General features: G+C 54.0%; 3 protein-coding genes across 3 annotated transcripts; 2 read left to right on the top strand and 1 right to left on the bottom strand.

The window, feature by feature from the left end:
- Positions 1 to 2,371: 2,371 nt before the first annotated feature.
- LOC118174435 (olfactory receptor 51L1-like) lies at positions 2,372 to 3,265 on the bottom strand. Its single transcript, XM_035339806.1, has one exon. The coding sequence runs from the start codon at positions 3,263 to 3,265 to the stop codon at positions 2,372 to 2,374; it is 894 nt and encodes a 297-aa protein (XP_035195697.1).
- Positions 3,266 to 15,936: 12,671 nt separating this feature from the next.
- On the top strand, positions 15,937 to 17,690 carry LOC118169628 (hemoglobin subunit rho). The gene is made up of 3 exons (XM_035331058.1): positions 15,937 to 16,067; positions 16,187 to 16,409; positions 17,517 to 17,690. The coding sequence occupies exons 1-3, from the start codon at positions 15,976 to 15,978 to the stop codon at positions 17,643 to 17,645; spliced, it is 444 nt and encodes a 147-aa protein (XP_035186949.1). The 5' UTR covers positions 15,937 to 15,975; the 3' UTR covers positions 17,646 to 17,690.
- A 5,747-nt stretch (positions 17,691 to 23,437) lies between these two features.
- Positions 23,438 to 24,876, top strand: LOC118169624 (hemoglobin subunit beta-like). The gene is made up of 3 exons (XM_035331042.1): positions 23,438 to 23,598; positions 23,687 to 23,909; positions 24,641 to 24,876. The coding sequence occupies exons 1-3, from the start codon at positions 23,507 to 23,509 to the stop codon at positions 24,767 to 24,769; spliced, it is 444 nt and encodes a 147-aa protein (XP_035186933.1). The 5' UTR covers positions 23,438 to 23,506; the 3' UTR covers positions 24,770 to 24,876.
- The last annotated feature ends 49 nt before the right edge of the window (positions 24,877 to 24,925 follow it).

Here is a 24,925-nt window from a genome sequence, read left to right as displayed (position 1 = left end):
CCCTTCCTCCCCCGCCCCCCCCCATCTCCCCTCTCCCCCCGCTCCCACCCCCGCGCCCAGCAGGGGGAAGCCGAGCTCCGCGCACCGCCCGCCGCGGGGCCGGTCCCGGTGAGCGCGGCCCCGGGCCGGGGGCTGGGTGCCGGGGTCCCGGTGCCACCCCCGTGCCGCGGGAGCGACCCCCGAGCCCTGCCCGACCCCGGGGCCCGGCCACCAGCAGGCGCCCGGGGGGGGCTCCGAGCTCGGGGCGGACGAGCACAGGGTCGCGGGGCTCCCTCCGCAGGGGGCTGTCGGAGCCCGTGGCCGCATCTCGCTGTGTTGGAGCTCGCCGAAGGCCCCACAGCCCCCCGGGACCTGCGGAGCTGTGCGGGGGGAGCGGGGCCGAGAGGGGGCAGCGGGGTCTGCCCAAGAGGGGGGCTCTGCCCAGCAGCCCCGGGCCGGTTCGGTGCGCCCAGCAGAGCTCCCCAGAGCTTTGATACTGGAAGTCGCAGACTTGCTGGCCTCCGAGGTCTTCTGGGGGGGCTTATCACCACGGTGTAGGTAAGGGGGTGCTTATACGCATCCTCATGGTTTTATAGACATCAGCCAAGCATGGCAGGATGCGCTGGAACCCCCTTTTTTTTAGTATTTTTGTACTTGCCAGTTACAGTGTCTCCCGAGGACGTATTGATCATAGTTGTTACAGTGCTGTGTGCGCAGTCCGTGACAAACACCGGCAGAATAAATTAAAACAGTTCTTAAATGCTGAAATTGTTTTAAAATGTCCTGCCAAATGTAGTCAGTTTATACAGTGCCTGCACCCCTGGGTCAGCTGGAAGAGAACTGCTTCTTTGAGAGAGTGCTAGCCGTTAGCTGAAGTGGGAAGAAATCCATCTCTGAGGTCTAAATGAGCCAGCCTGAGGAAGGCGTTGTGCTGCAGAGCCTTATGGAAACCCCAGCATACTAATTAGCACAGCTTAATCTAAGAATGACAATCACGTCAAGAAACCTGGTGCTGCAGTCTAACCCAGGCAAAATGTTCCAGGCAAAACACAACAAACCCAGTGAGTAAAGCACTTGTGTTTTAAAGAGAAGACAATAAGACAAAACTTTTGCTTAGTGTTTGGGAGTCCAGAAGTCATTGCACATAAAGCGTTCCTCCTGCGGAGGGAAATGACTCCAGCAGACCTGGGGCCCCTCTGTGGGCCTGGACACTCCAGCTGTGTCTGCGGGCAGCTCCCCGCCCCGGTGAACCCTGCCAGCCCCAGCCCCCTGCTCCTGCCCACCCTCTTCCTCCATCTCACACAAACGGATCAAGTCCTAACGGCCAGCGACCAGCCTGGGCTTCCCGCGGCCACGCATGGTGCCAGGTGGCCAAAAGGACCACCACAGAGAGCAGAGCCTGCCCTGGTGCTCTCACAGGCACTAGCAGCGCTCAGGCAGATGTGACCAGGGCTACCCAGCCCCAGTCCTCTTGGATGGCTGGGCAGGACAGGATCTGACCCTCGCCGCCTTGATTCCCAGTCACCCTTGTGTATGTGGAGACAAACTCTGGAGCAGACCAGAAGCCCGTCCAGTTCCAAGTCCAGACCCTAGACCCCATTTGCCCACTCTCCAGCTCCAGCCCTTGGTCTTTCCAGTCCCTGGTCTCCTCCTGCTCACCAGTTAGTCCAGCTTGTTGTTTGTCACCAGGTCCCACACAAATTCCCCTGCACACACAGAGTAATGTCACAGGAGAGAAGACAAGACAGGCTGCGGTGGCCAGGTGCATGGCCTGGAGGGTGTATTGATTAGCAATTTGCTTACACTTACTTGATCAGCCCCTTCCCCCCCCCCAAACCTCCCCCCCCTCCCCACTTTCCCATCCCAGTTCCTCCCTGGATCCCTTCTTTTCCTCATCTTTGGCCCTTCTCCTGAGCACTGCATAAAATATCTCACACTTTCCCACAAGCTCCCTAAGTTGTTCCCTGTAAAGTTTTACACAATCCCCCAAGCCCCCTCAGCTATCCCATGCTGTCTGCTATTTCCCAGGTGACCCATGGTATTTTTAATTCTGCCTTCTCAGCAGTTCTGCTTGAACCTCTTTCCTCCTGGCTCCTCCAGTGGTCCCTCAGTCACTGACCTCAACATTGTGGTCCGTGGTATTGGCTCTGAGGTTTGGGGTTTGTGAGTCTAGGTGTTGTTTGCCTCTGTTTATCTGCTGAGAAACCTTTAACCAGATATCCTTAGTCTTGCATTGCAGGTAAGGCATTGCACTTATCCTCCTTTCATATACCTGTTACCTCCCCCGTATCCTTACATTGGCAGAAGTGCTTGGCATGTTCCCCTCTCCCAGCTGGTCTTCCTGGGGGTTGGACTCTACATAAGACAGTTGGCAGTAGCCATCAGATTGGCTTTACTGGAAAATGGCAGCCCTGGACTTGCAGACCCCCCCCTTGCAGAGCACCCTCAGTATCTGTCTGCGGATCACTTTGGTTTTCATGCTGTAAACGATGGGGTTGAGGATGGGTGGAGCCAGGACATGGAGGTTGGCTGTGGACGTGTAGACCTGTGGGGACACGTCTTTGCCAAACCGGTGCATCATGGAGAGGCAGATCATGGGGATAAAGAAGAGCAGGACAGCACAGACATGGGAGATGCAGGTGTTGAGGGCTTTGAGACGCTCTCTCCAAGTTGCAATGTTCAGGACAGCCCTAAGGATCAGAAGGTAGGACAGGAGCACAAAGAGCAAGTCCAAACCCAGTGTGGAGAGTAGCACGAAAAGGCCACAGGCGCTGTTGATCTTTGTGTCAGAGTCTGCTTGTTTGATGATATCTGGATGCAAGCAGTAGGGATGGGAGAGCTTGCTGGCTGTGGAGAAACACAGCCGGGTCAGTAGGATCGGGAGTGGGAACTGGAGGAGGATGGTTCTTATGACAATTGCCGCACATATCTTGGTGATCACTGAGTTGGTGAGGATGGAGGAATATCGCAGAGGGTGGCAGATGGCCACGTAACGATCAAAGGCCATTGCCAGAATGGTGGCAGATTCAATATCTGTGAAGCTGTGAATGAAGAACATTTGGGAAAAGCAGGTGCTGAAACTGATCTCTCTGGCCTCCAGCCACAGCATCCTCAGCATGGTTGGGAACACAGATGTGGACAAGCCCAGGTCAGCCACAGCTAGCATGGCAAGGAGTAGATACATGGGTGCATGGAGACTCTGCTCTGCCTTAATTATGGCAAGGACAGTCCAGTTCCCCAGCAGCACCAGGAGGTACACAGAGCAGAGGAGAACTGCAGACAACATCCGAGTGGATTCCCATGCTGGAAAACCACCCAGAAAGAATGTTAGAGTGCTGGTCTGGCTGCTATTTGTCCCAGGTGGGATGAAACAGGGGTGCTGCATCTCATCCTTGAATAGCCGCACTGGAACGTAAGCCAGCAGGGTCACAAACCACACACAGGCAGTGAGAAATACTCCGGGATCCCTTCCGTCTGAAGCCTTGGATAAAAGGCATCACCAAAGCCGTGCCACAGCAGAACCTAGCAGGAGCTGTACCGTAACAGTCTGAGCATACTTGTCACCTCCCTGCGTGCATGCACCGACACAGAAACCACACACTGGCAGAAAGCAGGAGCTCTGTGTCGTGTGTCTGGTGTAGTCAGGATGTAGCTCCGGCTGCCTGGTATAGCAGGGAAGAAACATTAAAAAAATAATAATAAAGGTCCATGAGAGACTGTGCAAATACTAACTGAGAAAGGCAAGTGTCATTGTGATTAGAGAGGGCTGTGGTGAATCCCGTTCTTGATTTTTGTGCTTTTGCTGGGAATTTCCAGAGAAAGAAAATGGACAAGATGCGAAACTGCTTGTGCAAATATAGCAGCTTTCTTAGGAACAAAGACCAGTAGAGCTTGGTCCTTTTAAACCAGCAAAACACAGGCCATGTACAAACCCATGGAGGGAAAAAAGATCTGCCTAAGCTGAAATACAGTAATTACTCACAAAGCAACATGAAAATTGGGCACAGATAGAAGTAAACTGGAAGTTACAAGGAAGCTGTATTATGGGGGGATGTCTCTGAATGTCACAGAATCACAGAATCACAGAATAGTCTACGTTGGAAGAGACCTCCAAGATCACCGAGTCCAACCTCCTACCTAACGCTAACAAATCTTCCACTAAACCATATCCCTGAGCTCTACATCTAAACGTCTTGTAAAGACCTCCAGGGATGTCCTCCCACCAGAAACACAGGGAGGAGAAACGGCACTGCTTTTACAGAACCTTTTCTAAGGGACGTTTTCTGATGAGGGAAGGCAGTGTCTCATGCTGCCAGGAGGGATGGGGACGCTACTCCAGGGCTGTAGTGTCTGGAGTCCTCTCCCCACAATACCTGTAGGCTGCTCGGCGTGTCTGACTCTGGTCCTCAGCCTGTCTTTGGAGGACCACCCATCACAGGGCTCCCATGCCCTCCGGCATGGTTTGGGGCTGTAGGGAGCAGAGGCAGTGCGCTCTCAGCACACATCACTGAGGGTCGCTGAGCCTCCCACAGCCCCAGGACATCTTTAGCACCTTCCAGAGAGGTCTTTCCACCCTACTCTCCTATAAGGATGTTCTGTGGAAGCCTGTGGGAAGGAAATAATGCATAGGATATTTTTTAAGAAACTGCTCTGGGAATGCCTGGTTTTGACAGCTAAGTGAGCTGTTATTTGGGTGCATGTCACCTTGCCTGGAACATCCACCTGTAAGTCTAGAAAAGGATTTGAAATAATGTGAGTACCTGTAAAACCATTACATTTAATACCTATATCCACCTTGTAAAACCATTACATTTAAAAACACCTAGATCTACCTATCTGTTCAGAAAATTGCGGAACTGTTGCCGCTCTGTGCTGAAATCCTCTATTCCCCAGGACCTCTCTTTGCCGTTCCTGCCTCAGCACCCCTGCGTAACTGCAAGGGCAGAGCATTCTGTGGCTTGACCTGGGCTCTCATGAAGATGCAGACTTCAGTGTGTGGGAGTTTTCTCTGGTCCTTCAGAGATGCTAATCAAAGATCACCTCCGCATTGTGTGGAAGGGAAGGAGGGGGAGTTACAGGACAAGATTATCTTCAGACACAAGCATCTGACAGGAGCAGTTAGAGCAGTGATAATTCCCAGCTTAGACTCTACCCTGAGAGCACAGGATCTGTCAGAGGTGTTTTATTGCCCCAAATCTCTGCTGTGCCCCATCTCTTCACCTAAAGCTCCGGCAGCGCTTTACACACACCGGGCTGGATCAACGCTGCATCAATTACTTGCACCAAAACCCAGGGACTTCCCTCTCTCATCCCCTCCTTCTGCAGGACAAGAGCACACTGCCACCACTGCGATGGAGCTGGGAGCACGGCTGTGCCGAGCGGGCAAAGTGTGGGCTGGGATGGGCTGGCGGGGAGAGGAGAGGAGAGCCCTGCTCCTGCCCCTCCTGGGCCTGAGATCGGGTCCAGGTGAAGCTCCCTTGTGTCAAAGCACATCAGAAAGAGCCTGAGCACTAAGGAAGGGAAAAGTAAGAGCGAGTCCTGATGGTTGCTTGTCTTAGTGAAGGCTCGTTTTAACAGGTACAGCTTGATGGACTCCACAAAATGACTGATCCCCCACGTGCGCCCCGGGATTTCACTGAGACCAAGCGTCCTCACGATGCTGTGAGAGGAAAATGGGCTGTGCCCTGCTCCAGCACAGAAAGTGGCACTGAGCAGATGCAGGGATAGCTACTCCCCTTCACAGGCAGCAGAAGGTGAGAGTTTGGGTCTCTGAGAGCTTTCCCATCTCTGTGCTGCAGTGGGGAAGGGCACAGCTCCTGGGAGCAGCACCCACCTCGGGCAGCTGAAATGAGCCGGCCCGTGGGAGGGTGACGGGGAGCCTGCAGCTGCAGCAGGCCCAGGCCCCTGCTGCAAGGAGCCGGGGCCGGCTGAGCCCCGGGTGGTGGCACCGTGCGATCTGCAGCGTGGTCAGGAGCCCACTCACCTGCCTCGCTCGCGGCCGGCCCGAGCTTCCCACCCGCACCGCTGCGATGGAGCGGCCTGTTCCTGACAGCAGGGCTCACCACGGCTGAGAATTTATAGCAGATCCCGAGCGATGCCCACTGCGGGAGAGGGCTGGCCTGGGAGCAGTGGGATCTGTTGCTCAGCACTCGGAGCAGATGCTTTAACCCCCACAGCACCAGGGGCACCCCGGCACGCAGCGCAGCTCCGCACCGTGCCGTTGGTCCCTGCCGATGGTGACAGGGAACACACCCTGGAGACCCCTTCGGAGGCAGCCTCCTCCTGCTGTCCTCCCCAGAGACCTGGGCCGGGAGTGGGGTGGGCACAGGAGCTCCTGCTCTGCGGCAGGGTGGCAGGCGGGTGAGCCCCCGAGGCTGTTCCCAGCCCCACGGCAGTTCTGTGGGTTTTGAAGGCAGCCCTGGAACAGGTCTCTGGGACAGACCAGAAGTGTATGGCCCTGTGTCCTGTCCCCAAAAGTGGCCTTAGGTGAATGCCTAGAGAAGAATGTAAAAGCAGGGCAAGTGGGCTTGTTAACCTTCCAAGCCCTGTCTCACACTGGGCACTGTGAGATAATCCTCGGGATGTGGGGCGAGCTGGGTGACACGCTGTGCTTGGCTGGGCCAGAAGAGGTGCTCCAGGACATCCACCTGCACCCCATCAGCTCTCCGTAGGTCTTCTTCGCACAGGCCCCTTGCTGTACCCTTATCTTGTAATTGCAGTATTGCAATTATACTTTAATTCGGAAGGTCAGCAGCATGTCAAGGCATGATTTAAATCTCCTGTCAGCACTCACAAAGGATCTTGTGAGAAGCAGAAGGGTCAAGGGGGACTTCCTTAATCTTGGAATGGATCTTACTGAAGCACTTGGTGCACTGGTGAATGAAATGTTTTGAAAACAGCATAATAATAAAATAGACACCCTGGGAGGATTTCATCTGACTAAAGGAAATAAGAACAAAATGCTTTCATGGCCTATTTTTGGTGAGAGGAAGAAACTGAATATTTAGTGCTGAACACTGTAGCTCAAGAGCCTCACAGTGGATGGAGGCGGCCAGAGGTCAGTATCTAAAGTGATATTTATTACTGTACTCCTTGGGGCCTGCCTTCCCCACTGGTAAAACAGTGAAATGGAAAAATATGCACGGGGATGTGGTGAAGGTATTTTTACTGCAAGGAGGAACTCTGTTGGGGAAATGTTAACAAGAAGATCTAAACCATTGCCATTGTTCCAGTGGAGGTTTGTCACAACAGCCAGCACAGCCCCCGTGGCTGCCAGCAGGGAGCAAATGGGGCTGGGGGCAGCACCACAGCAGCTGCAAGGCCGAGCCCCATGCTGAGCCCGCAGGGGTGGTGGTGCTGGGTCCTGCCCAGGGCAGGGTTCTGGGAGTGCTGGCAATGCCTCATGCCACTGTGAAGTGAGGGAAGACCTTATCCCCACCGGGGACACCTGGGTGTAAATGCCGCACGGCCACGCTCAAAGCATGGGAACTTCTCTGTGGGAAGTCGCTGCATGGGCACCCCCTCCCCGTGCTTGGACCTTGCTCCCCGTGGCCCCATGTTAGATGCAGGGTGAGGGGGTGAACTTCTGCAGTGCAACTCTTCCTGCACCAGGGATAGGCTGCCACAGGGCTTGGCCAACAGGAGAGTGGAGCTCAGCTGGTTTCTGTAGACGGGGGAGATGCCAGAGCCCTCCCAGTCCAGAGCAGCTCCAATGGAGTCTGCTGCCTCTGTGCCCAGCCATGCAACCAGAAAGCACCAGCCTCCCAGGTGCGTGTGCCTGTGGCTAATTCCTGTTACAGAGGTGCGTGTGAGAGGCTCTGAGTGCTGCTGTGGGGTCAGAGCAAAGGATGAAATGAGTGCAGAGGAGGCAAAGGGTGAAACTTTGAAATTCAGCCACAAAGACAAGTCTCAGACCCAGAAGGGTGTGCGAAGGGACTTGGTCCCAGCCTGCCTGCCCAGAAGCTGCAGTCTTGCTCTTGATGTCCCATCCCTGGAGGTGTTCAAGACCAGGCTGGATGAGGCCCTGGGCAACCTGATCTAGTGGGTGGCATCCCTGCCTATGGCAGAGGGGTTGGAACTGGATGATCTTTGAAGTCCCTTGCAACCCGAGCCATTCTGTGATTCTATGATGGAGACGAGGTGAAGCTGTCCTCCCCAAGGGGATCAGAGGCTGGGGAGGTAGAGCTGGGTTTTGCTGGCAGGGATGTTTACTAAATTGGGGAGGGGTGTCACCAAGGTCAACTCACCCCAGCCAGGTGGGCTGCTGCATGCAAAGGCAGCACTGAGCTCCCTGCCAGGCTCCCTTGCTCCCCAGCTGGTGCTGCCTTGTTGCACAAGAGGATGGACCCTGCAGCTGGACCATTCCCCTGGACCATTCCTCCTTCCTTAAAGCCATGCCTCAGTTTCCCTGCCTAGAGAATAGGGTTCACTTTCATTTGCAGGGTGCCGTGGCTTACAGCTGAGATGCTCCTCATCAGAGCAGCGGTCTGCTGAAGGCATCCAGAAAACAAAGCCACTGCCCAGGCTGCTCCCCACGTCAGCCCTGAGGTCCAATCCCCCTCTTCCCCGTGCTGCAGGGCTTGCCCCACCAAGTGCTGCCTTTTAAACATGGACCAACAGGCATGTCCCAGGGCAGCGGTGGTGCCTTCCAATGCTGGCTGTGTGCCTGTTTGGAAGCGGCTTGTGTAAAACAGCAGCTCCTGGCTGTCCCTGGTGAACTTTGTGCATTACGATATGCAGGAGTTCATTCTGGACAGCCTAAAGCTCCTGCATGCAAATGTTCTGTGCTGTGAATTGCCCTGAACCACACTTACCAAAACTCCTCAAACCCAGCGAAAGAGGCCAGCATTAGGGCCTGGACATGGCCAGCTCAGCACTGCCCTGCGCGAAGCCATGCCTCGCACAGTCCCAAGGGCATTGCGCTGTGGTGGAGTGGGTTTGAAACCACTTTCCAGCCTGAGCACTAATGAAAGCCTGCTCAGGAAGTATGGCGTTGTGCTGTAGCCCTTTGTTGGAGGCAGGCATGGGACTGCAGCACTCAGCCAGGCTGGGATTCCTTTCCTGAAGGGGATCTCACCCTGCCGGGAGTATTTTGGGACACTTGGGGTGAGCAGCCACCCAGCCTCGGTTTTCCCACAATTGAAAATCACCCACCAAGGGATGGTGTGTTGGGCAGGGTTGGACCCCAGCTCTGCCCACACAGGGAACCAGGGGGCACCCTGAATTCCCGAGAGACTTTCTCTGGGTGGGGCAGCGAGGTTTTGTGCTCCCCTCTGCTCTGGAGATAGAAGAGGTCTCAAAAGCAGTGGCAAATTTCAGTCCCCTCCTCAACGCACAAGAAGAGGATGGAGAAAAGAGGCTGCCCATCAGGACACGTCCCACCGTCACTTTAGGAGTACAGATCACCTGTGCCTGCCCCTGAGGTGGAGGGCAGTTGAGAACCCTGCTGCTGCAGGGGCACGCAGGCAGCCCTTGCTGGGTAATCAGGGGCCACACGCTCTCCCAGCTCTACTAAGAAAGAGAGGAAAAAAAAAAAAAGAAAAAAAAAAGCTAAATATTTTTCAGCTGGCTGCCACACTGCCTCAGCAAAAATATTTTCTGCTGCGTCAGAAGTCTGACACAGCACAAAGGAGAGCCAAGGACTGCCTTATCTCTGCCCAGCCGGGCTCTGTTTGCACCAGCAGCATTATCAGCCCCGCGCAGCCGCGGGTGGCCAGGCTGGGACGGGCGGCCGTGACTCAGCACCGCTGCCGGGGCAAGCTCGCTGCGCTCCACTGACGGCTGGAGAGCCGCAGCAGTGCCATGGAAATCACTAAAGCATCCTACTGCAGAAACTGGGCTTGACTGTGGGAACACCAGCAAGAGCCCACCTGAGTGCCTGAGCGGTGCTGGTTTCAGAGCTGCCTCTCTGCCTCAGTGTCTGAAGGGCAGCCTTAGAATCAAGTGTCCCACGGGGCTGAGTTGATCCAGGGTCTGTGGGCTGTTCCCCCGCCTCGGCTCAGCTCAGCCCCAAACAACCTGAGAGCAAGGGCTCAAGTTGTGCACCAGTCTCCAGTTGCACCAGGGGAGACTGGACATGGGGGAGAATTTCTTCATGGGGAAGGTGGTGAAGCGCTGGAATGGGCTGCCCAGGGTGGTGGTGGAGTCCCCATCCCTGGAGGTATTTAAGAAATGTGTGGAGGTAACACTGAAGGACATGGTCTAGGGTTGGAAATTTGTAGGTCAGGTTGATGGTCAGACTTGGTGATCTTTTCCAACCCTAATGATTCTAGAATTCCATGATTCTATGAAAGGGGCTCTTTTTTGGGGGAGGGTCTTTGGTTAAGGCAGCCTTTTCCAAAGCAGTTGTGGGAAGAGCCAGGCAGAGCCACAGTGGGCGCAGTGCTGGGGCACTGGCCAGGTTCCTCAGAGCTGAGCTGCTCCCTGGGAGAAAGGATGGCAGTGGCTGCAGGGAAAGCAGGGCCACGTGCCCTTACCCTGAGCGCTCTGGGTTCAGGTGTGCGTGCAGGCGTGTGATCCCCATGCTGCATTTGTGCCCTCCTGCGCTGCCCAGCTCGGTGCGGCCCAGCACCTGCCTGGTGGAAGGCAGCCCCCAAACTCCAGGCACTCCAGGACATGGCATGCCACTGAAGATTAAGGCTTTGGGATGAGCCACAGTTTGGCTGGGTTACCGGCAAGAGACGGGAACATGTTTACACTGAAGGATTCTAGTGTGTGAGCACCAGGATGCAAAGTCACCTGTAAGACACGATGTCACATATAGGACACAACGTCACATAACACTTGAGGACTTTTTTGCATTGCTGGTTTCCTGGCCAGTGCACTATCATTACTGGCAGTGCTTATTCTGTGTTATCACAATCATTTATTTCACCTGAAATGGGCAAAAGACCCCAGAAGGGATCTTTTCTGTGGGCCTGGTTCTCCACCTTCCCTCCCTCCAGTACTCACTTCAGCTCTGGCAATGCACAGGACCCCCAGGATCACCACCAGGGACCCCCACATTGCTACAGGAGCAGGGTGGGGGGGCTCAGCTCCTGATCAGCTGTAACTGCACTCACTTTGTGCTGCTGTGAATGTTGCGTTTGGGCACTGGTGATGAAGAAGACCCTGAAATCCCATTCTGTACCAAACAGAAGGAGGTGTTCTCACCTCCCCACAGAGAACAAAAAATGAGAGGAAATTGTAGTTTCCCCATGGTTTCCCACCAGTGTGGCAGGGGAATGGCAGCAGCTGATGTGTGTGCAGAGGTGTGCGGAGGTGCGCGGGGCCATAGCGCGGCCCACCTCAGCTGAATGCAGGGGCAGCAAGCCGGCTCCCCGAGCGCAGCCGGGCCCAGACGTTTATCTCGGGCTGCAGCCAGGGTGGCGAGGAGCTATCTGGTGCGGGGCCGCAGGGTGTGGGGGGCCAGGGGCTGCCGGCGGGTGATAGAGGGGCTGGCAGAGCCGGGCAGCGGGGTGTGAAGCGGCCGATAGGTGCCTCCTGTGCTGCAGGCCTCCGGGGATGCGGCAGCGGCCTGAGCACGGCAGGGCAAGGCAGAGCCCGGGGCAGCCGTGGTGTAAAACAGGCACGGTGCTGTGATGGAGACACCTCACAAAACCGATCATAGAAAACCCCGTCTGGCTCCTGAGCCCTGTCCCACGGCACTTAGGGAAGCGTTGCTCTGGCCCTTGTAACGCGGCCCTCTCCTGAACTGTCCCCCCCGCCCCCGGTGTTCCCTGGGCTCGGTTTGCTCCAGCCCAGCGCAGAGGCTCTGGTAGGAGGCCAGAGGCTGGAACCTTTTGCCAGGAGCCTGCGTCTGTCTGGAGCTGAGCAAATGAAAGCCCCAGTGAGCAAGAGGGATAAGAGCAAATGACTGGAATCAGTTACAGGCAGGAAAAACACTGCCTTACGGGTTGCTGCCTTGGAGACACCTTGTCATGAATAAAAAAGCTGTTTTTGCCAGTTTCTGGATTGTTTTGCCTGAGTTCTTGCACTGAGGGAAAACTCAGAAGCTGTTTAATTAAATCATTAGCTTTTCCCTGAGTGTCCTAGCTTTTATGCCTGACCTTGTGCCTCACATCCCTTCACCTCACTCCACTCTGAACCGCCTGTAGCCCATGACACTGGACTGGCTTTAGAGCTCAGTACAGCCTGGTGAATCCCTTTACAGGGATACAGGGACAGCGATATATGAATATGGTCAGGTCCCCTCTCCTGTGGTGCCCTGGAGGTCCTCTGTGTATTTCTGTTGTGACTAGCCCCAAACTGCACAAATTTCAAACCCACAAGACTTCTGACAATATTAAAGAAACAAAGTAAAAGGCTGTAAGCCAGCTCAAATACTGAGGACCATGTCTGGATAGTAAGTAGGTCATTATATGGCATGAAGCTCAGGATGTGAGTGCCTGATGCTGGACTACCTGAACAGTGGCCCAGGCAGGCAAATGGGTGCTCTACTCCTTTTGGAATCAGGGCTAAAGGGCATGAAGGGTTAAGCCTGGCTCCTGAAATGAGATATCCATGTTAGGGGGTGAGTGGCTTTCTCTGACCCCCACATGAATTTTGCTAGCCTCCTAATAGGAACGAGAGGTGGACAGACAGAACTGGTGTTTTCCTGTTGTTTCTTCCATTGGTGCAGCCAGTAGTTAATTAACGCCCTGCAATGCAGAATGTTAGTCTTCCTGACATCTGCAGCTGGAAAAAACGGGCTAATAAGAGGCACGTGGCACAGAATCAGCACAGCCCAGCGCCAGCCATGTCCTCGCTGCAGGTGTCCAGGGTCTCGTGCAGGTCTCATCATTGTGCTCCCTGCCCTCTCAGTCTGGTCACAGACTGAATCTGCTGTGCCCGGGGGCTGACTCTGGGACAGAGCAGCACTCATTTAACCTGCAGTTATGTTTCCCCCTAGTTTATTGCTACAGCACAGAAGCCATTTGAAATGACTTTGGGTTGAAAGCAGAGTGCTTAGGGCGATGAGCCAAAGCTAAATTAGAAAACTCTCCTTGTGGTAATAAGATCAAGCTCACTGCCTACTTGCTGTAAAACTCTGATCTGCTCTGACTCCACCGTGGCGTGCCCACATCTCTTCTGCCTGGGGTCTTTTCTGTTTCCCCTTCCCTCCTAAGGAAAGAAATGACACCATCAGAGATTCTTGGCTTTCATGTTGAGGCCAGTAACCACACTGCCCCAGACAGGGCAAGGTGTATAAATTAGGGTGATTCAGACCAGCCTGTTGCTGCACTGCATTTTCCCAAATTTTCCATTGTGTCCTGAAAGGGTCTAAGAGCAGGAGCCCTGCTTTTTCCTTAGGGTCTGTGACCATCTTGTAAAGCTGTGCTCTGGTTCCACATTCAGGGTCCACCTGGACAGTAACCTGAAGCCTGATTTTGTCCCTGGAGCAGCTCTTCAGAGGGTATCAGCATTAGCACCATGGTGAGGGTGCAAGTTAAAATGAGGCACCAGGGCTAGACCAGACACAGCCAAAGTGCCCAGTGGGGCAGGAGCAGGCAGCAGCCCGTGTGTGAATTTACAGCCCAGACTGGCTGTAAAGGGTTGTTGCTGTTATGGACTCTCCACATCCAGAAGTCCCCAGTATGCCCCTAACCTTATTAGCTGTCTGATTCACCTGCTGTTATTCATTTTTTGAGTGCCCATCCTACAGGATGTAAAGAGTATAAGGAATTGCTGTAGGTATAAAACCAGCCGTTAAAAGGGATCGATACAGAAGAGTGGTGCCAAATGAGCTTGCCTCAGAGCAACAGCTGGAACATTTCAGCCACTTTCTCCTGTTTCCTCTGCTTCCCTTCCCCTCTCCTTGGCTCTTTGGGACCACTGTTAAGCATCTCGTGAACACCTGTTCCTGCTCCTGCAACTGCACCAGCAAAAACCAGACCTGAGTGGTCTCAAAAAAACACTCAAAACAGACCATGGTGTAGGATCACAACCTGAGGTTTCTCACTGTAAGCCATGTCTCTGCCTGCTTTTCCATGGAGTCCAGAAAACCAGCATTTTTTAACCACAGATTCTTGCTAACAGCAATACTTCAGTTAATATTCTCCTCCAAGCCTCTGTTTGATGTTGTTCTGCTTCTCCCAGCTTCACACGCCTATCTGCCACCCCTCCCTGAGCTTTGTCATGCTGCTGGTTCAAATGCAGCAGAAAAGCATCATTATCTTCTGTCTTTTAAAGTTCATCTTCACAGAGCTGAAAATGAGACTCCCATCACTGATGAGGCAAATGCACTGCTAATAATAGACCCAGATGTAGCTTGGATTTTATCTTCAGTGTGGGTTTTCCTTCAAATGCAGGCTATAGGATGAGAGAATTGATAAACGAAAAGTCCATGCTAGGCCATGTATTGTCCTCCCCCAGCTGCACGTACAGCTGTTTTGGCCAGCTCTTTGCTCTACTGTATGCACCGACTCACATGATTTGAATATCTGTGTATGAATTTAGGGTTGCATATATTTGATTTAATGCTGTGAGTCTTGCCTTAATAAAAACTGACAACTTCTGAAGTCTTCAGATCGCCTCAAGAACATGGGTGTGTGACTCTGTTCTTTAGGTCAGAAACTACAGCAAGTGCTGGCCACCTGTATGATACATTTATCTGTGCTGAGCAGCCTCTGCTCCACACTGTGCTATCAGAGCACCCTGGTGACTCCCTAGCAGCTGAAAGGGGCCTATGGGCCTTGCCCAGAATTCAGAAATTAAAAAACCAAACAAACAGCAATCAACCAAACAAAAAACTAAAGCAAAAAAAGAGTGCCTCCTAGGACGCTGCAGCAAGGATCTGAAATGTGACCACATCCCTGAGCCACCCCAACTGGAGCACAGTGAGATGCCCGTGCTTGTGCCACTGCCCTGTGCAGCTCCATTCATGTCAAAGGGTTTATAACTGGAATGGGGCAGAGGTCTGGAGGAAACCCCTGGCTGCCTGCAGACAGACCCAAGTCCCACAGTCTTGCCAGGACACTGCACACCTCCTGCATGGTGGCTTTGCATGCCTGTGTGTGGGAGCACAGTTTTGCCCAAAGGCTGACGATGTCCTTCCATTCAGGAAAAACAAAAACCCAGTTCAGGGGGAGAGCGAGACCCAGAGCCAAGCAGAAGCCTTTTGTCAGGCTCTGAAGGTGGAAGGGGGTGTTGCTGGTCTGGCTGTAACATGGCTGGTCCTGCTATTCTTGTGCAAGGCCTTTAATTTCCCAGAAGGGAGAGGACAGGGAAGTGCCTGCCTCATGAATGCAGTATGACCATTAGGAGAGCAGAGGAACCTGCCCCAGGCAGTGCCTGCCAGCTCCCGCGTCCCACGGCAGTCCTGCAGCCCTGGGGAGCAGAGCTGCGGCCTCTCCCTGGGGTAACACCAGTTGTGGCCACATGCCCTCGGCTCTTCGGCACCCGGTTCAGGTGTGAGGCTCTGGGCTGGCAGGCTGATGTTTTCCACACTTCCTCCTGATGAAAGGTGCTTGATTTAATAAATGGGCTGCAGCTCCTCTGAAGGTCTGTGCACCCAGAGCTGCAGAGCAGAGGCCAAGGGCAACAGCCCTCAGCATCCTTGGGAAGGTGTTCCTGTGCAGAAAGGCCTATGCAGTGCCCAACTTCATAAACCAGGTCACCTGCCATGGCAGAGAAATATCCCTCAGGTTTGGAGAGCCTGTGGATGCTGTAGAGGGGCCGAATTCGGGTGCTGCCGGCAGGAAGGCATGTTAAAGTACCTTGCACAAGGGTCAGCGGATGGAGGGGAGGAAAGGGAGATAAGGGCTACTGTGTCCTGAGCCTGCCTGTTAAGTGACTCTCAGGGCTTTTCCTTGAAGGCCACACCTCGCTGCAGACTGACCCCCCATGGACAGGACTCCCCGCTGGCGGACCCCCACCCACCCGCAGCCAATGGCCCCGCAGCGCGGGGCGGGGAGGAGCTGCCGGCAGCGGATAAAAGCCCCCAGGGGTCTGCAGCTCCGCTACAAGGTCCCAGGTCCGTGTCCTCCCGCAGCCACACGCTACCCTCCGCCCGACACCATGGTGCACTGGACAGCCGAGGAGAAGCAGCTCATCACCGGCCTCTGGGGCAAGGTCAACGTGGAGGAATGTGGGGCTGAGGCCCTGGCCAGGTAGGTCCGGGTCCCGGGCATGGGCTCGGCTGCACCTGCATGGAGAAACCGCTGCAGTCACGGGGGTAATGCTAACGGGGTGTGTGTGTGTGTGCTCATGTCTCCCCTTCTCTTCCCAGGCTGCTGATCGTCTACCCCTGGACCCAGAGGTTCTTTGATAATTTCGGGAACCTGTCCAGCCCCACTGCCATCATCGGTAACCCCAAGGTCCGTGCCCATGGCAAGAAGGTGCTCACCTCCTTCGGGGAAGCTGTGAAGAACCTGGAAAATCTCAAAGCAACCTACTCCAAGCTGTCTGAGCTGCACTGCGAGAAGCTGCACGTGGACCCCGAGAACTTCAGGGTGAGCCATGCACGGGGGTGGGCCATCTCTCCCTCTACCTAACAGATTAGCTCAATGTCTCGAGGGTTTAAAGAGCATAAATAACAGAGATTTTAGGTGCTAAAGAGAAAGGGGCTGGCTTGGATGTAATATGTGTCCTTGAGAGGGGGAGGGAAGGCTGGGCATTTGATAATGTCGGGGAGGGGCTCCATGTGCTTACAGATCTGGGGACAGATCCAGGGAGATGCCCTGACTGCCTGGAGGCTTGTGCAGGCATGGCTGGAGAAAAGCAGGAGGAAGAGGAGAGGCTTAGTGAGGCTGAGGGTGGAGAGGACAGCAGGAAAGTGCCTGAGGAGTGCTGCTGCTGTGCTGGTGTCATGTCCAGCCTCTCCCTGTCACCTCCTGCCTCCAGGAATGGGGACCACTTCACCCCCACTTTTTCCAGGGCTGGCAGATGTAGGAGGAGAGGGGAAAAGCCAGCATGGGATGGAGACCCAACGACACCCAGGGTGTGGATGCTGATGTGAAGAAAGGCCCTAGAAATGTAGGCTGGAGATAAAAACAGAGAGGACAGGTCTGGGTGGGGGTACATTCAGCAGAGGAGGGAGGGGAGCAGGAGGGGGGTAAATGAGTGGACATCAGGGTGCTGGGGGTGAAAATTGGCTGTGTGTGGAGAGCGGGCAGTTCAGGCTGGAGGGGATTAGGAGGGCTCGATGCAGCAGATAGCCCCTGCTGATAGCCCTTTCAGCCCCTGCTTCAGCCCATCTTCAGGAATGTAGCAGGCAAAGCTGGCACGGACCTGAGCTCCAGCTAAAGTAGGCATGGGGATTCACAGCAGATTAAAAAAAAAAGAAAGAAAAAAAAAGAGTTAAAAACGTTTGGAAATACACTCTAGAGTTTGGAAAAACAGGTGTGAGAAAAGGCAAGGCCAGAGCTGGTGGATACTGGTGCATGTGGTCAGCACAAGACATTTTCCTGCATATAGAATTCAGCTAAAAGAGCTTCTCTGTGTGGCAGCTTCCAGCACCCAACAAAGCAGATGGGTTTGCCTTCCAGCATCTGGGCCCTATGCGGGGCGAAGGGGTGCTCAGTGCCATGCTGACCTGATTTCCTTTCTTTTCCTCCCAGCTCCTGGGAGACATCCTCATCATTGTCCTGGCCGCCCACTTCACCAAGGACTTCACCCCTGCCTGCCAGGCCACTTGGCAAAAGCTGGTCGGCGTGGTGGCCCACGCTCTGGCCTACAAGTACCACTGAACGCTCCAGAGGAGGATGCAGCTGTGACAGTCAATACAAATAAAACCAAACAAAACATTTTCTGAGCTTCTTAGTGTGCTCCTGTGTCTCTGCAGCTGCTTGTGGGGGGGGGGGGGGGGGGGGGACGGGAAAGGGAGAAGAAGGTCTCAGGGCTGCTGGGGGCATCACAGCCCAAAAAAAGCAGTCAGACTAGCCAAAGGGAGGATGCTCCTCCTGGCTATTTGGGCTCTCTCTGGAAGGCACCAGCCCGCTCACTGCTGCCTTGTCCTTCCTGCCCAGCTGGGCTCATACCAGCCACCGAGAGCCCCATGCACAAAGGGGTGCTGGGGGCATTCAGAGCCCCAGGGGGACATCGGGAGATACTGGCCTACCAACAAGCTGTGGGCATATCCTAGCCCACCCAGCACTCTAAGCTTGATGGAATTGCTAGGGAGGATTTCTGACCTATTCTGCACAGAAGGCCAAGCTGCAGGGCCAGCAAGAGCCCTCTGGCCCTAAACCTCTCCACCTGCACTGCATGCAAGGATATAAATTTGGACAGCTTAGACAGAAATGAGAGCTTTTGTAGTGCTAATGTATCTTCAAGAAGATGACAAAAACCTTTTTCTGTGTTAACAGTGAAAATGCTCTTCTCATTAGCCTTGGGCATTTTGATAAGAACACACTTTCTGCAAGATGATGTGTATGGTCTGGAGAGGAGGGGTTGAGGGCAGCTTTTACATGGGACTGATCAGAGTGTTTTAAAGTCAGATGAGCTTAATGAGCAATGATTTTTCACTGTAGTGGAAGGATTCAACATAAGCACATTGGTTTCAGGAATGCTTTTTCAGGAGTAACTTAAAAAACAAAAAGGACAGATGTCTGTGTCTCAGAATGATGGAATCATTGTTTTGCAAGATTTAGGAACAATCTTTCTGCTTTTCTGCAGATAAAGCAGGGATTTGCACTCATGACCATCTTATGGCAGACAGGCACCCAGTCTGAGAGGCAGAGGATCCAGCCCTGCCAGCAGTGCCAAGCACATCCTGGGCTGGGGGAAAAAAGAAACCAGTCCCGCTTTCCTACAACACATCATTCTTTCAGTCAGAAAATGGGCATTTCAGCATGATTTCAGGAGGTAAGACTGCACTCGGTGTCTTGGGTTCACTCTAGTTAAAGAGCGTTACCACCAAAGAGTAGTTTGCCACCAAAGAGAAAAGGTCACCTGCACTTTGGGGCCAGCAGCACATACCCTGTGTTTGGCAGAGACTCTGACGGGTTCCCTCTTCCTCTGGGGCCTGATTTTCTGCTGGGCTTGGTGGGAACCTCTCCCCCAAGCAGCTCCCTCCCAGGAGGGGCTTCAGCACCAGCAGCTCCCCGGTGCATCCCGCTCCCTGACCATGCACTGCAGCCAGGGATGGGGTGGTCTTGTTGGCCTTATCCTGCCAAGGAGCAGGATTCGTGCTGTGTTGCAGAGCCAGAAGAGGCGTTGCAGCATGCCAGACTTTCCGAGCAAGAGTTGTGCCTCTCTTGTGTGAGCAAGAGCAAAGTTAGGAACCCTAAGGACTCATCTGACCCAAAACAGTGCCCAGTGGTGAGGCCTAAATGGCAGGCTAGATGGACGGTGGACACCACGGCGGTGTTAAAATGACACAGCCCAGTCCTAGCAGTGCTTTGGCAGTAGACTGATTTCTCTCTGCCAAGGTCACAGGGTCAGCAGTACATCCTTCCTTTGCACCAGCGGAGTGGAGAGGAAGTCCTTCCACCAGCTGGCAGGAGAGCAGGGAACCAAATGCACACTTGCAGGCCACCATGCTCTACAGACATTACCCTGGGGAGGAGGGCCCAGCCTCACCAGCACAGCGACGGGGAACAGCAGTGCTGGTGCTTCACCGGGAGCTCAGGGCATTTCTGCAGTGGCAGTGCAGCGCAGTGCTGAGAGGCTCTGGTGGAGGCACTCCTTGACCAAACTCGCAGTAGTCTGGTTTAGGATCTGTAGGAAGTCAAGGCCTGTACCCTGAATAGGCCCTGAACTTCTTTAATTCCAGTCTGTTCTTTGAAACCCACACAGGACCAGGTTTCATGGTGTGCTTTGATGTTCATAAGCGTGGAGACCGGAACATTCATGGTGCAATTAACACTTGAATAGCAGAAGGTGCTTCCAAGGCTAATTTCTCAAGGAACAATAGAAGTTGTGCGCACAAGGAGTCATGTGCTTACCTTTTTCCTCTTACGTAATCTGACAAAAAGCCAAACACTTTATTCCATAAGCATGCAGTCTGGGTGAGCCTTTTTTGGAGTTCTCCCTGCATCTGGCTGCAAGGCGGTGATCCCCCTTTGAGTTGGCATACATCTCAAGGACATTCCTCAAGGTTGAGAGGTCCTTTACCAACTGCAGACCTTTGGTCAGTGACCAGCATCATGCATAACTTGTACCACAGGGAATTAACATCTTGCATGGGAAACTTTGAATTATTATTATATCCTCTGTGCAGTAAGTAATAAGTTGAACCTGGCCATCAGCCTTTGTTAAATATCACCTTTGCAATATTCTACTTCAATAAACTATTCTTGCTATTAGGTTTGGCAGTGATTCTGTAGACAGTTTAAATCTTGCCCCTGACAGATGCTGGGAGCCGCAAAAGGCCCTGGTGACAGCAAGCCATCAGCTTGCTCCTTTGCTGGGCTGATGGCAGTTGGCTTGTGTTCAGGACCTCACTTCTGCCTCGCCCGCTGTTACACCGTTTGAGTGATCCCTGTCTGCTCCCCGAATCCCAGGAGCTCTGTGTGATGCTAACAGCTTTTGGAGCTCAGAGCCACCAGAAGTGGTTCCCTGCCAAGGCAGTGCTGGCTGCTGCAGGGCGAGTTCGCGTTCCCATCTTGCTGCCTGCTGCATCCGTGCCAGGAGGAAGCAGCCAGGTCCTGCCCTCCTCTGGGAGACCAGGAGATGCTGGCACAGAGTGGAAGGAGCCTCGACAGGGCTGTTCAGACGCGGAAGGAAGATCACGGCAGATAAAGTGGGAGCAAACACACCCACAAGGCAGACTGGCTCTAGAATTCAGAAACTGGGTGTTCTGAAGGAGAGAGAAGAGAGGCTGGCCGGGATCCAGAGGCTGGGTACATCTGCCGCTCCAGCTGATAAGGGCGCGGGTAAAGCTTGGCGCAGGACACTGCCTGCTGCAATCAGAGTGACCGGTAACCTCTGCTGCCCTTACAAAGGCCTGGAGCTGTCTTTTGCAGCCGGTGGGATGCTTTATGTACAAAATAGGAAGGTTCCTGTCCATGGAAGTGGGCATGACCCAGTGTGGGGCCACGAGATGACGAACCACACAGGGGGCTCTTCCACCCGCATCGGAGACAAATGGAAGGGCTTTGGAGGGAAACATCCTGAGCACTGTGAAATTCATCCTACGCAGACAGCAAAGGGGCCCCTACCTCCCTCCTTTGTGAGCGTGGCTGGGATAAGGCCACTGCAAAGTATAGCTGTGGGTGCAGGAGGGGACTGAGATCTCCCTCCGATGCTGTGAACTGGAAAGAAGCTACAGAAACTGCCTCCACTTGGCATATCATGATGATTTCTTCCTCCCCCCCCCCAAGCCTGTGCCACTGAACAGCCCCCTCAGGAGACATCCCATGGCTGGCAGCTCTGAGCATGCAAACACTGCTCACCAGGCCTCGCCGTGTTTCCTTAAAAAGTCTTTGTGGCTGACAAATCACAACTAAAAAGCCCCTGGAAGTCAGGCGGTGAAACAGGGAGTTTCATCTCATGCTTTTTCTTCTCTCAGCTGACAGCCGATAACTGCCCTGCAGCTCTACTGCTGGAGACCATGTGAAAAGTGCTTTGAGGAAGTCACTCACCAGGAAGAGACGTTCTCCAGAAGGAACAGCAGGAGCACCACAGAGGCTGCTGCCCACAGCAGTGGGTGAGGAGCCATGTGGGCTGGGGGGGGACGGGGCTGAAGGAGAAGGAGAGAAAGAAAAGTAAGGCAAAGTTCGGCAAGCCCCAGGAGCTGTTCATCCTTTGCTTCATCTCTTGGTTTAGCAGCTCACCTTGCACCTTGGACGGGCATTTGAACCTGCCCTTGTGGGATGGTGCACCTGAGCTGGTCTGGTGCTGAGGTGTCACAGGATGGGTGCCACCAATTCACTGGTCCACCCTGCTAACAAAGAATCTGCAGCCATGTCTGCAGAGCAATTTCTTGGCATTACAGCCCCCTCATTTCATATCCTACAGTACCTCAGGACTCTGTTTGCAGAATGATACTACTTATACTTCTCTTATTCTTTGATGGCCTCATCTATTAGTAGGAAACACCTTGGATCAAGATGCTCTGCCAAGTAGGAGGGTGGAAAAAAGCGACAACTTTCAAAGTTATGCCAGCTGTGGAAAGGAATGGCATTGACCAGAGGAAAGCCTGGAGGAACTTACTGACAGTTTAATTTGGAGCAGGCTGATAAGAGGCAAGATAGCGCCCTTCAGATTTGTAAAGACTGCTGCCAAGGGGAAGACAAGAGGACAGACTTCAGCCTGCAGGCAGTGAGAGAGCATTCCTGCAAGGCTATTTCATGGGGCTGAGTTATTTTATGTGAACAATCAATCTGATCGAGACAGCTCCACCAATAGCAGGAGTGCTGCTTTGCGAGGACATCACATTTCTTCTGGGATATGGGATATGCTATTTATCAGAAGGGCTCCAAGGCTTTGTCAGTGCTGGTGTCTGATATAGCAAACCATCCAATTTTGCAATGCAGGCAAGGTTTCAGCACATATTTCTGCTAAAGGCCTGAAAAAAAAACCCGCATGGTTACCTATTCAGTTCAGACTTTTACATGGTGTATTCCCCGATTCCAGTTTTGGCAGGCTTAGAAGTGTGCCCCAAAGCCACCCAACCATTAGACTAAGGGACAGTCATCAGCGCCATACAGTAACGAGGCATTTAAAATCTGAAATAAAGTTGATTTTCTGCTTCCTGGAGGGCAGGCAGAGGAAATTGGCATCAGAGTGTTTCTGCACAGCACAGCCTGGAGCCAGCTTCCCACCGGCATCGGGTGGGACTGACCGTCCGTGTGGGTGCTGTGTCTGGCTCACGCTGCTCACAGGACGAAGGCTAGGGCTCACACCCTGCTCTTGAGAACCACTCAGAATCATGCCTCCCAGGCGGGTTCATTTTCTCTGAGAAGGAGCTTATGCTAGAGATGGTCAACTGCAGAGCTATGACTGAGAACAGCACAGACAACGGCTGTGGACAACTGCAGAGGGCAAAAGCAATGGACAGCAGCTGTGAAGCTCCTTGTTAGGACTGAGAAGGAAGGAGAATCTTGCATTTAAAGCACAATGCCTACATTTGGGAGTAATCATTGTGCTCCCACTTCCCAGGAAGCCTCCAATCCTTCAAGCTGGGGCTGATGATGCCTAGAGCTGTTCAGGATGGATTCCAAGGAGTGCAGGGTACCAGTGCACCGTCAGGAGTCTGAAACCAAGGCCAAGGCATGGACTGCAAGCTCTTTGAATGATGCTGCCTGTCCCATTGGATCTCCTCTGCACCTTCAGGCCCCCGGCTCCTGCTGTAACACTGGTAACCCATGGCCGTGGAGGAGCTCCACCTGCGCTCGGGGCTGCGTCTACAAGCTCATGGGTGCGAGATGCAGCTTGTCCACTCAAAGGCAGAGGGGGGAAAGGGCCTCTTTTCCCCCTGGACAGGATCCAAAATTGCTATCTTTCTTAGTGCAGCCAAGCTCCCTCCCCAGCCCCAACCAATGGCAATGTCAACTGAGATTAGGACAAGCTGTTACTAGTGTATAAAAATCCCTGGAGCAGGCTTTGGCTCCACTTCCTAGTAATTGTTCAGAGAAGCCTCAAGCAAGCCCTCTTGCTCAGCACCATGGTGCACTGGACAGCCGAGGAGAAGCAGCTCATCACCGGCCTCTGGGGCAAGGTCAATGTGGCCGACTGTGGTGCCGAGGCCCTGGCCAGGTAGGTCCGGCTCCCAGTCATCGGCTCAGCTCACAGGAGGGAGCGTTAACAGTGCCTGTGTGTGACCGTCTCCCCCTTCTCTTCCCAGGCTGCTGATCGTCTATCCCTGGACCCAGAGGTTCTTCTCTTCCTTCGGGAACCTGTCCAGCCCCACCGCCATCCTTGGCAACCCCATGGTCCGTGCCCATGGCAAGAAAGTGCTCACCTCCTTTGGGGAAGCTGTGAAGAACCTGGACAACATCAAGAAGTGTTTTGCTCAGCTGAGCAAACTTCACTGTGACAAGCTGCACGTGGACCCCGAGAACTTCAGGGTGAGCGGCGCTTGGACTCCAGCCTCAGCAGAACAGAGGTTTCTGTCCTCTGGAGAGGGCTCTGGGGGTCTGGCAGCCAGCGAGACCCAGAAGCAAATCCCTGGGGCTGCCTGAACCTAGGCACCTGCTGAGGGCAGGGGCGGTGCAGGGAGGAGTGCGTAGGCATATTTGAGGATAACAGGCAGGAGTTCTGGGGCGAAGGTATGAGAGAGGAGGGACCCAAGCAGGTGAGGTGGCTGGGCATGAAATGCAGGCTGCGGAGTGAGCAGGGACGAAGCAACATGAGCTTGGAGCAGCCAGAGACCAGAAGAGAAGAGACTGAGACAGGATTGAAGGAAGGAGATAAGCCTGGGCACGAGGGAATAGTTACTCCAAGACAGAAAATAAACATATCCATTTCAGCAGAAGGAAAGGATCTGAGCCAAGAAAAAGCAAGGAGAGGGAGGGAAGTGAACGCAAGGACAAGGCCAGCCAGAGCAAGGACACTAGCACAGCAGGTGTAGGGAAGGTGTTGGGGAGGGGGATCCAGCACACTAGGGCATCCTGGTCAGGGCCAGAGATGTGGGCATGGTGCTCTGCATGGGGCTGTGACAAATCAGCTCCTTGCTTTGCAATGAATCCTCGATCGGTGCATTCTGACCACAGGCACAGCCCAGGTGGGGTGTCCTGAGTGCTGGGAGGGTGGTGGTGCAGAACCCTGGGCTGACAGCTTCTCCTCCCTCCACCGCCAGCTCCTGGGTGACATCCTCATCATCGTCTTGGCTTCACACTTCGGCAAGGATTTCACCCCGGCCTGCCAGTCCGCCTGGCAGAAGATGGTCCGTGTGGTGGCCCATGCTCTGGCTCACGAGTACCACTGAGCTTCCTGCAACCATGCGCACCAGGAGAGGCTCCCAGGTCACGGGGAAGCATCTTCTGGGGCTGCTGGTCTGTAACTGCCAAATAAACACCAACTGCTTCATCACAAGGGGCGTCTGCTTCTCTGTGGGAATGGGGTGGGGGGACAACAGCGGGGT

The sequence above is a fragment of the Oxyura jamaicensis genome, chromosome 1, assembly GCF_011077185.1.
Source record: "Oxyura jamaicensis isolate SHBP4307 breed ruddy duck chromosome 1, BPBGC_Ojam_1.0, whole genome shotgun sequence".
In the NCBI taxonomy this organism is placed as follows: Eukaryota; Metazoa; Chordata; class Aves; order Anseriformes; family Anatidae; genus Oxyura; species Oxyura jamaicensis.
The sequence above is the reverse complement of the archived record's forward strand: the minus strand, read 5'-3'. Positions and strand labels throughout refer to the sequence as shown.

Coding starts and splice junctions, on each gene's coding strand:
- LOC118174435 (XM_035339806.1), bottom strand. CDS start 3,265: ATGTTGTCTGCAGTTCTCCTCTGCTCTGTGTACCTCCTGGTGCTGCTG.
- LOC118169628 (XM_035331058.1), top strand. CDS start 15,976: ATGGTGCACTGGACAGCCGAGGAGAAGCAGCTCATCACCGGCCTCTGG. Junction 16,068..16,186: donor GGGGCTGAGGCCCTGGCCAG/GTAGGTCCGGGT, acceptor TTCTCTTCCCAG/GCTGCTGATCGTCTACCCCT. Junction 16,410..17,516: donor TGGACCCCGAGAACTTCAGG/GTGAGCCATGCA, acceptor TTTTCCTCCCAG/CTCCTGGGAGACATCCTCAT.
- LOC118169624 (XM_035331042.1), top strand. CDS start 23,507: ATGGTGCACTGGACAGCCGAGGAGAAGCAGCTCATCACCGGCCTCTGG. Junction 23,599..23,686: donor GGTGCCGAGGCCCTGGCCAG/GTAGGTCCGGCT, acceptor TTCTCTTCCCAG/GCTGCTGATCGTCTATCCCT. Junction 23,910..24,640: donor TGGACCCCGAGAACTTCAGG/GTGAGCGGCGCT, acceptor CTCCACCGCCAG/CTCCTGGGTGACATCCTCAT.